General features: G+C 42.7%; 1 protein-coding gene across 1 annotated transcript; it reads right to left on the reverse strand.

Annotated features, from left to right (window-relative positions):
• Positions 1 to 809: 809 nt before the first annotated feature.
• On the reverse strand, positions 810 to 11,689 carry LOC139838043 (uncharacterized). The gene is made up of 9 exons (XM_071827394.1): positions 11,071 to 11,689; positions 9,639 to 10,493; positions 8,938 to 9,143; positions 8,779 to 8,830; positions 8,174 to 8,409; positions 7,838 to 7,863; positions 7,232 to 7,757; positions 4,512 to 4,574; positions 810 to 830 (listed from the first exon to the last, which is right to left on the reverse strand). Exons 1-9 carry the CDS (start codon positions 11,687 to 11,689, stop codon positions 810 to 812), a joined length of 2,604 nt encoding a protein of 867 aa, XP_071683495.1.
• Between the last annotated feature and the right edge of the window lie 2,276 nt (positions 11,690 to 13,965).

The raw sequence follows: 13,965 nt of genomic DNA on the forward strand, positions 1-13,965 counted from the left end.
GAATATGACCATAGAAGAATTCTTCCAAGTCATTAGTCTAGGTTTTTAGTGTAGTCTCAAATAATGTAATATTCTATTTATTTCTGTTTATTTTCCATTAATTCTTGTATCAAGAATATTGTAAAGACAATGTATATGTGTTGTTATATCAATAAAGCTCAAGTTTTGCTTATGAGCTTTTTGGTTTATGTAATAATTCTATTTCTGAATAATTGTTGTATTTATAATTCAATGGGAAATTCAAAGTCATTTAAATTTATAAGTTGTATTTCAATTCTGATTTCCTTTTTCTATAATCACTTTTGCTTATTGTTTAATATTATCAATTTATTATTACTTGTCAAATGAAATCAACTCCCAAATCAACAAGATACAAAAGAGATCATGTCGAATTTTACTAACTCACATTGCCTAACCCTAATTGCAAAATGAGAGAGAACCTCGATCCCTCTTAGGTTTAGTTGCAACAAAGCGCGAAAATTTCCCCCGTTTTGCGATGAAATGCACATCCCATTTCTAAATCTACCCTTCGTGTATCCTATGTTCTGGGTTGTTACAGCCTCGCCCCCTTAACAGAAACTTCGTCCCGAAGTTAAGATTGGTACCTGAATAGCTCGGGGTAAGACTTCCTGAGCTCCGCTTCCGTCTCCCATGTTGCTTCTCGTTCAGGGTGATGTTGCCATTGAATCTTGCAATATTTGATTGCTCTATTCCTTATCTTCTTCCACTGTACTTCCAAGATCTTTTTAGGCTTCTCCACATAAGTTAGGTCTGATTGCAATTCTATTTCTTCATGTGTGATGGGATCATCAGGTGCCTTCAAACACTTTCTGAGTTGTGAAACATGAAATACATTGTGAATCAGACTTAGTTGCTTGGGTAATTCTAACTCAAAAGTTGTTCCTAAATTCTGACTGAGTATCTTGAATGGTCCTATATATCGAGGACTTAATTTTCCTTTTACTCCGAACCTTTTGAGTCCTTTCATTGGGCTAACTTTCAAATATACCATGTCTCCTATTTTTGGCTCCCAAACTCTTCTCCTTTGGTCAGCATAACTCTTTTGGCGACTTTGAGCTATTTTGAGTCTATCCTGGATCACCTCGATGACTCCTTGTCTCTCCTTGATGTAGTCTGGTGTAAACTCCTTGTTCTCTCCGGTTTCAAACCAAAAAATTGGGGATCTACACTTCCTCCCGTACAATGCTTCATACGGTGCCATCTGGATACTACTCTGATAACTATTGTTATATGAGAATTCCGCCAATGGTAGATGGTCCTCCCATGAGCCTCCAAAGTTTGCTCTAAGCATATCTTCAAGTATCTGATTGGTTCTTTCGGTTTGTCCTCCGGTTTGTGGATGATACGCTGTACTGAAATCCAACTTGGATCCCAAAGCTTCTTGGAGTTGTTTCCAAAATGCTGATGTGAAAATCGAACCTCTATCTGAGACTATCTTCTTTGGTACTCCATGCTTGCTAACTATTTCCTTAACATATATATCCACAAGCTTTTCTGAAGTATCCTTTTGATTTACAGCTATGAAATGAGCACTCTTGGTAAGTCGATCCACTATTACCCATATCATATCCTTCCTTTTACTAGTCATTGGTAGACCAGTAACAAAATCCATTCTGATTTCATCCCATTTCCACTCTGGTATCTCAAGGGGTTTAAGTAATCCAGCAGGACTCTGATGTTCTGCCTTCACTCACTGACATGTATGGCATTCAGAGACATATTGAGCTATCTCTTTCTTCATGTTATTCCACCAGAACATCTCCTTCAAATCCATATACATTTTAGTACTTCCCGAATGTATTGAATAAGGGGTTTCATGTGCTTCCTTTAATATGATTGACTTCACTTCTGGATCATCCGGTACACACATTCTTTTCTAAAAGTATAGAGAATCAAACTCTCCGAGATTGAATTCCGATGGTTTACCTTCTCCAATCCTTTTGATTTCTTCTTGGATGAATGAATCATCCGCTTGTTTTCGAATGATCTCATATTTTAAGTCTGAATACATCTCATCCATGATCCTCATGGTTGCTATACTTCCCATGGAATCACTTTGAATAAATAAAATCTGGGCTTCCTCTAGCTCTTTCCGAAGTTCTTTTGGAATCTCCCATTCTGTAGGTTGATTTTCAGTACTCTTTCTGCTTAAGGCATCTGCTACTACATTAGCCTTGCCTGGTGTGTAATTGATTGTAAGGTCATAATCCTTAATCAACTCTAACCATCTCTTTTGTCTCATGTTTAATTCCTTCTGAGTGAATAAATATTTCAAACTCTTATGATATGTGTATAATTCACATTTGGATCCATACATAAACTGTCTCCAACTCTTCAGAGCATAAACAACTGCTGCCAACTCTAGATCATGTACTGGATAGTTATGTTCATGTGGTTTTAATTGTCTTGATCCATAAGCTATTACTTTCCGATCTTGCATTAGAACACATCCTTGGATGCATCACAATACACCGTGTAATCCTTTCCTGGTTCAGGAACTGCTAACACTGGTGATGTGGTTAACTTCTCCCTGAGTGTTTGAAAACTTGTTTCACATTCATCAGTCCACACAAATGGGGTGTTTTTCTTGAGTAACTTGGTCATTGGTCCTGCAATCTTCGAAAATCCTTCAATGAACCTCCGATAATAGCCTGCCATACCAAGAAATCCTCGTATCTCCTTAGCATTTTTGGGTGACTTCCACTCCAGTACGGACTGAACCTTGCTTGGATTCACCGTTATTCCTTATCTGGTTATGACATGTCCAAGGAATTCAACACTTTCTAACCAAAATTTGCACTTACTGAACTTTGCATATAGCTGATGTTCTCTCAAAATTTGCAGAACTATCTTCAAATGCTTGGCATGTTCTTCTTTATCTTTGGAATAGATTAGAATATCATCTATAAACACTATCACGAACTTGTCCAAATACTTCATGAATATCTTGTTCATCAAATTCATGAAAATAGCTGGTGCATTTGTTAGTCCAAATGGTACAACCAAATATTCATGGTGTCCATACCTTGATACAAACACTGTTTTTGGCACATCCTCCTTCTTGATCTTGATTTGATGGTATCCTGACCTTAAATCTATCTTCGAGAAGACTCCAGCTCCTTGAACTTGATCAAAAAGGTCTTGTGTAACACCCTACCTTTTAAATAAGGCAAGATACCTGTGTATAGTGCTATTCCTGGGATTACTGATAGCACACACATTTCAAATGTAGTAATCATAGCAATAGTACCAAATTTATTACAACGTAGATCCTCAGGAGATAAAATAAAGTCTTACAAATTGCATAGTCAAATAGACTAGCTCAAATATAAATGTTCAAAGCAAACATAACGAAAAAATAACTTCAATGAGCCTCCATTGTCTTCATGCGCCACAGGCAGACATGATGGAATGTAGACCCGAGATCCTACCTAGTAATCCTCCTCAGACGAACCTGCACGTTTGAATATGCAGCCCCACGAATGGAGGTCAGTAAAATGATGTACTGGCAAATGACACTTATATGGTGGCTGTTTTGGGCATAACTATCTACATGATATTTGGCAAGTGGAGTTTAGGCAATTTTGCACAAAGCCAATTTTATCCTACATTTTATTTCAAAACAAAACATTTTACAAAACTCATAATGATGTCATAAACAGTATCATGGTTAAATCTCCCATGTACTATCCGACAGTTGCTACTCAAATTTTAAGCTTACTCAGAAATGGTGATGAGATTCTTCCGTACATTCCTTGCCTAGAAAGCTCAAATTGTCCATAACCGGGGACACGGCTAAGATCTTAGGTTTAACTCTCGAGAGGTTGTGCACTTTCACCTTACGACCCACCCTTCCCAAGAGAAGAAATGAGACAAGATCTTTCAGAAGGAGGCTTCAACCATAACTAGCTAGACCCGTTCCCGTTTGGTTGCAAGCCACATCATCATGTCTAGCAACAAGTTTGACCTCACAACTTACTTAATCCCGGCAGAGCCCATAATACCATAAGGTTGCACTGGAAGCTATCTAAAACATGGACGACGTATTAATCTCTTTAATCCTGAGTGGCCAACCACAAGTGCACACCTCAGGCGACGACAACCACATGACAAGTACTAGACAGGAGTCATGTGGCCCTGAGTAGCCACTCAACTTATGCGCACCCTCAGGCGAAGACAACCACAAGACAAGTACTAGACAGGAGTCCTGTGGCCCTGAGTAGCCGCCCACCATTCAACCAATCCACCCAGGTGTTTCATTAAGGTTGTTAATTTTAATTCCCAATACTCACAACCCAGAATAATCAAATCAGCAATGGCATTTTGTCATTGCTAGGCAAACTAAGAATGCTAGCAAGGGTTCATGGTGGCTACACACTACTGGGATTGATAAGCATAGCATAACTTTCGAAAACAAATTCCTACCATGCATACTAATTTATAAAACAATAATGCTTAACAAAATAGGTAGGTAATTGAGTGTCACTTACCTTGATCAAAGCAACCCGCCCAATCACAACAATCACAAGCACCACCTTGATCTCCTCCACAATCTATTCAAACAATCACAACAAATAAACAAACATTCGATATGAACAATCATAGACATGTATGCATGCATGCTATGCAACAATTTAACTTCACAAGAGAGGTGGTGTGTAAGTGTTGCATTACATGTTCTCTGATATGTGCAATGTTAATAAAGTAATCTAGACAATTAATTTGATTTAGAAAAACCATTAATCGAGTATCTACATTACATATACAACCTTATTAATTAGCTACAGCAAGCACTATGTGTTGTTAAAATATGAATTTGACCTCCCTGGATAGGCTACAGTAACACAAGAATAGGGCAATTGGAATTATTCGAAAACGATTTATAGAATTTGAATTATCCTCGAATTACTGATTTGAATGGATTTTACTAAAGCAAGTTTGTGCACGTATCAAAGTTGTACAACTCCTATACCAAGTTGAAGTACATGTTCTGAGGATTCCAAAAAGTACAAAATCTTAAAATTTGACCTAGTAGATTATTTTATACCAATTTTATAGTGTAAAAGACTTAATTTAACCATTTGAATTATGACGCAAAGACTAACACCAACCTATACTGTATCATTGCATAATGTTGTTGTACAGGTTAAGAGCTTTCCAACAATATGAAATTTGCAAAATTTGGCCCTGTGTACGATTTTATACCGATTTTACAAGTTCTACAACAAATCTGGGATTTAAAATTTGAATACAAACCATGTTTGACTAGATCTGACCGGCCGGGCTGACTAGGCGCCACGCGGCGTGATCTAATTCGCCGGTACCGGTTCGGTTTAAAGATCTAACCTAGGCCGCTGGATCTAGATCGGACGGTGCAGGAAAATAAGGAAAAAAAGAAAAGGAAAGGGGAGGTGCGGCTCACCTGGCCGACGGCAATGGGGCGGCGGGGCGGCAGTAGACGACGGGGGCGGCGGCTACGACGGTCTCCGGCGGCGGCGAAGGTGTCTACGGGGTGCGGCGCGGCACGGTGGCGAGTTTGGTGGCGGCGGCGCGGCAATTGGCGGGCTAGGGCGGCGGCGCTGCTTGGCTGGAGGTGGCGCGGCCGGCTGCAGCCACGGCGAGGAATCGGCGGCGCTAGAGGTGGCGCGGTTTGGGGGAAAAGAACGTGGGGGTCGCGGGGTATTTATAGGCGGGGGCACGAACGTCGAGGATGCCTCAGACGGCGAGGATCGACTCGTGTCGATCTAGGGTTGGGGCGGCGCAGACTCCGGGTCGGACACGTCTGGAGGTGGAAGACGACGCCGACAGGCGGGCCCTGCTGACGGGCGGGCGCCACCTGTCTGTGAGAGGATAGGGGCAGAGGCGGTTCGGCGCGCAGGCGGGCCGTTTTCTCCCGCCGAAGTGGGCCGATGCGGTCGGGCTGGCCCATCTTGGCCGGTCCGATCCGTTTTCCCCTTTTTTTTGTTCTTTTCTTTTTTTCATTTTCTTTTTACTGTTTTCCTCCTAACTTTTGTTTTGGGAATCCAATTTGGCCCAAACCAGTTTCTAAAATTTTGTAAAAATTAGGGATTTGTTCTAAACTTCATAGAACATTGTTTTGACTACAAATTAGCATGGTAGGAAAATAAAGTTCTTTGCATTAAAGTATGTAGCTATGGGTGTGTCATATTTGTGCTTAAACTTTTATGTGTAAATGAGAAAATGCAATGATGCCATGAATGCATGCAGGTTTTTGTATTTTGAAAACTAGGGATGTTACAGACTAACCCCTTTAAGATGAAGCACGTCCTCGGGCTTCGAAAAGGCTAGCAAATAGGTTTGGATAATCTTCTCGAAGATTGTCTTCGCGTTCCCAAGTTGCCTCTTCCTCGGTATGATGACTCCATTGTATCTTGCAGAACTTGATAGTTTTGGTGCGGGTATTCCTTTCAGCTCTCTCCAAGATCTTGATGGGTTTCTCCTCATACGTCAAGTCACTTTCCAGTTGAACTTCCTCGAGCGGTACTGTATCCTTCAATGGCGTTTCCGACATCTCAGGGTGACACTTCTTCAACTGACTGACATGGAACACATTATGAACTGCTGAAAGAATCTCTGGCAGTTCAATCTCATAAGCTACTTCTCCTTTGCGAGATAAGATCTTGAATGGTCCGATGAATCTTGGGGCTAACTTTCCCTTGATTCCAAATCTCTTGACTCCTCGAAGAGGGGATACTCTGAGATAAACTCTATCGCCTATTTCATATGAGACATCTCTACGCTTATTGTCAGCATAGCTATTCTACCTAGATTGTGCTACCTTCAATCTATCCTTGATCAGTCTAACCTTTTCTTCGGCTTCTTGGATAATATCTGGTCCAAAGAAACTCCTTTCTCCTACTCCACTCCATAGCAGGGGCGTGGTACACTTTCTCCCATACAGGACTTTGAATGGGGACATCTCTATGCTGGCTTGGTAGCTATTGTTGTAGGAGAACTCTGCATACGGTAAACTATCATCCCAACTAGTTCCATAATCTATAACACATGATCTCAACATATCCTCTAGGATCTGATTCACTCTCTCAGTCTGTCCATCTGTCTGAGGGTGAAATGCTGTACTAAACTCCAATCTAGTTCCTAAGGACTCATGCTACTGCTTCCAGAAATGCGAGGTGAATTGGGTACCTCTATCAGACACAATACTCTTAGGAACTCCGTGAAGACATACTATCCTCTTCATATAGATATCTGCTAGCTTTGCGCTGGTGTAAGTGGTCTTTACGGGCACGAAGTGAGCTACCTTTGTCAAACGATCTACAATAACCCAAATCGAATCATAACCAGATTTTGTTCGGGGTAATCCAGTAATAAAGTCCATACCAATTTGGTCCCACTTCCATTCTGGAACCTTCAGTGGTTGCAACAATCCAGCTGGCTTCTGATGTTCAGCCTTCACTCTGCTACATACATCACACTTGGCTATATACTCAGCGATGTCTCGCTTCATATTATTCCACCAAAATCTCTCCTTCAGATCCATGTACATCTTGGTATTGCCAGGGTGAATGGAATATTTTGTCTCATGAGCTTCCTGAAATATCAGCTTCCTAAGTTCAGGATCATTTGCTACGCAAATACGCTTCCCAAACCAAACAATACCCTGCTCATCTTCACTAAAACCTTTTGCTTTATCCTCCTTCAAGTTTTCCTTTATCTTCTCTATATCTTCGTCTCCCTTCTGGGTTTTCTTTATCCTATCCATCAGCGTTGGTTGTATTATCAAGGATGCTACAAAGCCTTCCGGTACTACTTCCAAATTAAGGTCCTTCAATACCTTGCACAGATCTTCAGGTAATTCTTCTGTCAACAGACAATTTACATAAGACTTACGGCTTAAGGCATCTGCCACTACGTTTGCTTTACCAGGGTGGTATTGCAAACTCAAATCGTAATCCTTGATGAGTTCCAACCATCTTCTTTGCCTCGTGTTCAATTCCTTCTGGGTGAAAATGTACTTCAAACTCTTGTGGTCGGTGAATACCTCACATCGTTTCCTTATCAAATAGTGTCTCCAGGTCTTCAGTGCATGAACTACTGAAGCTAACTCTATATCATGTGTGGGGTAATTGATTTCATGTTTCTTGAGTTGCCTAGAAGCATAAGCTGTTACCTTGCCTCCCTGCATCAACACGCTTCCAAGCCCTTGATGAGACGCGTCACAGTACACTTGGAATTCCTTCTCAAGATCTGGTAAACACAGAATTGGTGCTGACACTAGCCTCTTTTTCAATTCCTGAAAACTTGCTTCACAAGCTTCCGTCCAGGCAAACTTCTTCCCTTTCTTCAGAAACTCAGTCATTGGTTTTGCAATCTTGGAGAAATTCTCAATGAATCTCCTATAGTAGCCTGCTAATCCCAAGAAGCTACGAATTTATCCGACATTCTTGGGTGGTTCCCATTCTATCACAACTGCTACCTTGGATGGATCAACAGCAATCCCTTCCTTGGATATGATGTGTCCAAGAAATCCTACTTCACTGAGCCAAAATTCGCATTTACTAAACTTGGCATATAGTTGATGTTCTCGGAGTTTCTCCAATATTAGGCGAAGGTGTTTCTCATGTTCCTCTTCGCTCTTGGAATAGATAAGTATGTCGTCAATGAAGACTACGACAAACTTGTCGAGGAATTCCATGAACACTTTGTTCATCATATTCATGAAGTATGAGGGAGCTTTGGTTAAGCCGAAAGGCATCACCGTATACTCATACGAACCATATCTAGTGACAAAAGTTGTCTTGGGGAGGTCATGCTCTCTAATCTTGAGCTGAAAATATACAGACCGAAGATCGATCTTGGAAAACACACTAGCTCCAACCAACTGATCGAAAATATCATTGATTCTGGGTAGGGGTATTTGTTCTAGATGGTCACCTCATTTAGTGAACGGTAATCCATAACCAAACGCTGGCTTTTATCTTTCTTCTCAACAAACAGAACTGGTGCTCCCCACGGAGACGAACTCTCTCTAATGAAACCTTTTCCTAACTGCTCCTTCAGCTGTTTCTTGAGCTCCTTCAACTCATCAGTAGACATGGGATAAGGTCTCTTTGCTATAGGGCCTGTGCCCGGAAGCAGTTCTATAAGGAATTCCACATCTCTATCAGGAGGCATTCCTGGTAGCTCCTCAGGAAAAACATCGGGGTATTCCTTGACTATGCGTACTTGATCTAGGCTAACCCCCTTAAGATTGCTTAGCCTTAGATCTCCAAAGTCCAATCGGGACTTGTACCTAATACTTTTTCCCTCGGGGTTTGTGAGAGTGATTGATTTACTCACACAATCTATAACTCCTCTATGGGTTGTCATCCAGTCCATCCCCAAGATAACATCCAAACCTTGTGATTCTAGTATTACTAAGTGTGCGACGAATTTATAGGGGCCAATTTCTAACACCAAACTTCGGCATCCCGAATTGACTATCATCTCTCCACCAGGGGAACTTACTTTAATAGTTTTTCCTATTGTTTCGGTGGGTAATCCATTTTTATTCACAAAAGCTCTTGATATGAATGAATGCGATGCACCAATATCAAATAAAACCAATGCCGTAAATGAATTGAGTGGAAACATACCCATCACAGCGTCAGGTTCATTCATTACTTCCTCCACGTTCAGGTGGTTCGCCTGTCCCTTCTGGAAGGTATTGGGTTTGGTAGCTTCAGCAGACTTATTCTCCGGACAGTCAGAAGAATAGTGTCCAGGCTTCTTACACTTGTAACAGTTAACCTTAGACATGTCCTGCTGGTCCCCTGTCTTGTGACGGTGCTGGCCGTTGTTTCCATTGTAGCTACCATTAGAATGGTTTCCTCTGAATCTTCCATTGAACTTGTGACCATTGAAGTTGTTGCCATTCCCCTTGCTGAAATGATTATTATGCCTGTGTGAGCTGTGACTTCCATTCCCATCAGAAGAATGGTGCTTCTTATGGAATGGCTCAGTGTGACCCTTATTGCCAAACTTCCTCTTGCGGTTCTCCTCCTTCTTGATATTATTGTCCAGGGCGATGGCTTGATCAAGTAGGGACTGGTAACTGGGTGCGTAAGCTACAGTCAATGGAATCTTCAGTTCTCCCTTAAGTCCATTGAGGAACTTATCCTTCCTCTTAGCATCTGTGTCAATGTCCTCAGGGGCATACCTCGCCAAGGCACAGAAGTCATCCATGTATTCCTTCAGAGTCCTCCCTCCCTGTCTCAGACTACGGAATTCATCTCTCTTGAGATTCATAATGCCCGAGGAGATGTGGGCAGTACGGAATCCCTCCTTGAAGGCTTCCCAGTCCAAGTCATCTATGGGATGGGTGAGTTGATAAGTCTCCCACCACATCGCAGCAGGTCCTTCCAGCAGGTGAGCGGTGAACCTAATCTTCTCAGCCTCCGTGCACTCACAGGTGACTAAGTCCTTGCTGACAGAGCGCAGCCAGTCATCAGCTACAATTGGTTCAGTGGCACTGGAGAACTTAGCTGGTCGGAGTCTCAGAAATCTGGCGAGTCTATCCACTGGGGGTGGGGGTGGTGGTGGTGGTGGTGGAGGTGGTGGTGGTGGATTGTTGTTGTTGTTCTGGGTGGTTTGGATGAACTGGGTCATCATCTGCATGAGCTGTGCCTGAGCTGTCATCATCTTATTCAGTGCGTCCTGAGTTGGGTCACGTCTTGGCGGAATGTGATACAGTTTTAGCACAGATAAGAAACAAGATAGACAGATCTAGGAAGTAAAATTTCCTACCCATGCACAAGCAAGTCACACAACCAAACAGAAACATTGAAAACCAGAAATTCAAACTTTTACTTAAAACTTATCAAGGTTCGAAAATACGACTAAGATAGCTAGTACTGCCTTACATCAGATAGTAGGACAATACAAGGAAAAACGTAATGAAAAAGAAAACCTAAAAATCTAATGGGATCTTCTAACGTCTCTTGATAGCTCCATAGCATGCTAAGGGATAGGACTCCTAGCTGGTCTTCCTCTTCTTCTTCTTCTCTCCCGCAACTGGCTCTACTTCACCATCAGAGTTAAGCATGAGCCTCTCTTGAGGATCTTCTTCCTCCTTTCCGGCTGACAGTTCCTCAACCGTTTCCTTCAGAAGCTTGTTCTCCATCCTCAGAGCGTCATTCTCCTTTTTCAGCTCATCCTTCTCCTTAGTTTCAATGGCCCTGTTCTCCAGCATCAGCGTTAGTGTCTTCTGGATTGTGTTCGCCCAGCTGTCGCTAATGATTATCTTCTCTTCCAGCTTCGCTGGATCCTCCAGAAGGGCGATGCGCTCTTCTAGCGCCAGTCTCTTATCATCTATGGCCAACAGAGCTGCTTCCATCTGCATATTTCTGGCGTTGGCATATTGGAGCGTCTCCCTGGCTTCACCCACCAAGGCGGTTTGACTCTTCAGCAGCATCTCGGAGTTAGCGGACACAAACTCCCTATCGATCATATAATTGCGACATACCGAGTTATTTCGAGTACCCATGCGGCGGAGTGGGGTACTATCTTCTGAACGCTCACCGAATTGATAGTAAGGCGACGTCGGGGGAATCTTACAATGGAACTTGTGGCGGATGCGGGCGATGGCGCCCTGGATGGCGATCTCCACAAAACTCATCCAATCAGGGTAGACGTCAGAATATGTCATGCCCGGATCATCAAGGTCATCATCACTTCCCGGAATAAAGGTCTGTTGACGCGTAAAGCACACGCCCGTTGGGAACCCCAAGTGGAAGGTGTGATGCGTACAACAGCAAGTTTCCCTCAGTAAGAAACCAAGGTTTATCGAACCAGTAGGAGTCAAGGAGCACGTGAAGGTTGTTGGTGACGGAGTGTAGTGCGGCGCACCACCAGGGATTCCGACGCCAACGTGGAACCTGCACAACACAATCCAAATACTTTGCCCCAACTTAACTGAGGTTGTCAATCTCACCGGCTTGCTGTAAACAAAGGATTAAATGTATGGTGTGGAAAATGATGTTTGTATGCGAAGAACAGTAAAGAACAATGTTTGCAGTAGATTGTATTCAGATGTAAAAGAATGGACCGGGGTCCACAGTTCACTAGTGGTGCCTCTCTGATGACCCACAAGTATAGGGGATCGCAGCAGTCTTCACGGGAAGTAAATCCCAATTTATTGATTCGACACAAGGGGAGACAAAGAATACTTGAAAGCCTTAACAGCGGAGTTGTCAATTCAGCTGCACCTGGAAACAGACTTGCTCGCAAGAGTTTATCAGTAGTAACAGTTTTATAGCAGTAGCAGTAGTGAAATAACAGCAGCAGAGTAATAGAGACAGCAGTAGTGATTATAGTAAACAGCAGGATTAAAATACTGTAGGCACGGGGACGAATAACGGGCGTTGCATGGATGAGAGAAACTCATGTAACAATCATAGCAGGGCATTTGCAGATAATAATAAAACGGTGTCCAAGTACAAAGCAATCAATAGGCATGTGTTCCATATATAGTCGTACGTGCTCGCAATGAGAAACTTGCACAACATCTTTTGTCCTACCAGCCGGTGGCAGCCGGGCCTCAAGGGAATCTACTGGATATTAAGGTACTCCTTTTAATAGAGTACCGGAGCAAAGCATTAACACTCCGCGAACACATGTGATCCTCACATCACTACCATCCCCTCCGGTTGTCCCGATTCTTGTCACTTCGGGGCCATTGGTTCCGGACAGCGACATGTGTATACAACTTGCAGGTAAGATCATAAAACAATGAATATCATGATGAAACAATAACATGTTCAGATCTGAGATCATGGCACTCGGGCCCTAGTGACAAGCATTAAGCATAGCAAGTTGCAACAATATCATCAAAGTACCAATTATGGACACTAGGCACTATGCCCTAACAATCTTATGCTATTACATGACCAATCTCATCCAATCCCTACCATCCCATTCAGCCTACAGTGGGGGAATTACTCACACATGGATGGGGGAAACATGGCTGGTTGATGAAGAGGCGTAGGTGGTGATGATGGCGATGATCTCCTCCAATTCCCCGTCTCGGCGGAGTGCCAGAACGGAGACTTCTGGCTCCCGAGATGGAGTTTCGCGATGTGGCGGCGTTCTGGAGGGCTTCTGGCGACTTCGACTTCTCCCCGTGCGTTTTTAGGTCGAAGGCAATAAGTAGTCCGAAGGAGGGCGTCTGGGGCCGACCGAGGCCGCCACACACTAGGGCCGCGTGGGCCCCTCCTGGGCCGCGCCGGCCTAGTGTGTGGGGCCCTCGGGCCCCCACCTGGCTTGCCCTTCTGGCTCCGCCAATATTCTGGGAAAATAGGAATTTCTGCATAAATTCCGAGGATTTTCCTGAAAGTTGGATTTCTGCACAAAAACGAGACACCAGAGCAGTTCTGCTGAAAACAGCGTTAGTCCGTGTTAGTTGCATCCAAAATACACAAATTAGAGGCAAAACAATAGCAAAAGTGTTCGGGAAAGTAGATACGTTTTGGACGTATCAACTCCCCCCAAGCTTAGCTTATTGCTTGTCCTCAAGCAATTCAGTTAACAACTGAGCGATAAAAGAACTTTCACGAACACATTTGTTCATATGATGTATATATTCTCATGCTATGGCTAACACTTAGGCAGTTCATAATGAGATGCATACAAATAAGATCATCTAACAGCTATGTCAATCATGGAGAGGTACCAACAATTAATAATAAGCATCATGAATCATGTCTATAAGCAGGATTGCAATATTCATAAAAGAGTATGATAAAGTGGTATCTCGCTTGCCCATATTTGATCGGCAAAACATAAATGCCCAGGCACCTCTGAAGTTCATAGAAAGACTAGAAGTAGTGATTGTCAAAGATAAAAGCATCAAAGTTATACCACAATCAATCATATGTTGAGACAAGCATATTATACTAAGAATGACAGTTGTGCTCTCAAGATAGT

Source organism: Lolium perenne, chromosome 3, assembly GCF_019359855.2.
Source record: "Lolium perenne isolate Kyuss_39 chromosome 3, Kyuss_2.0, whole genome shotgun sequence".
Classification (NCBI taxonomy): Eukaryota; Viridiplantae; Streptophyta; class Magnoliopsida; order Poales; family Poaceae; genus Lolium; species Lolium perenne.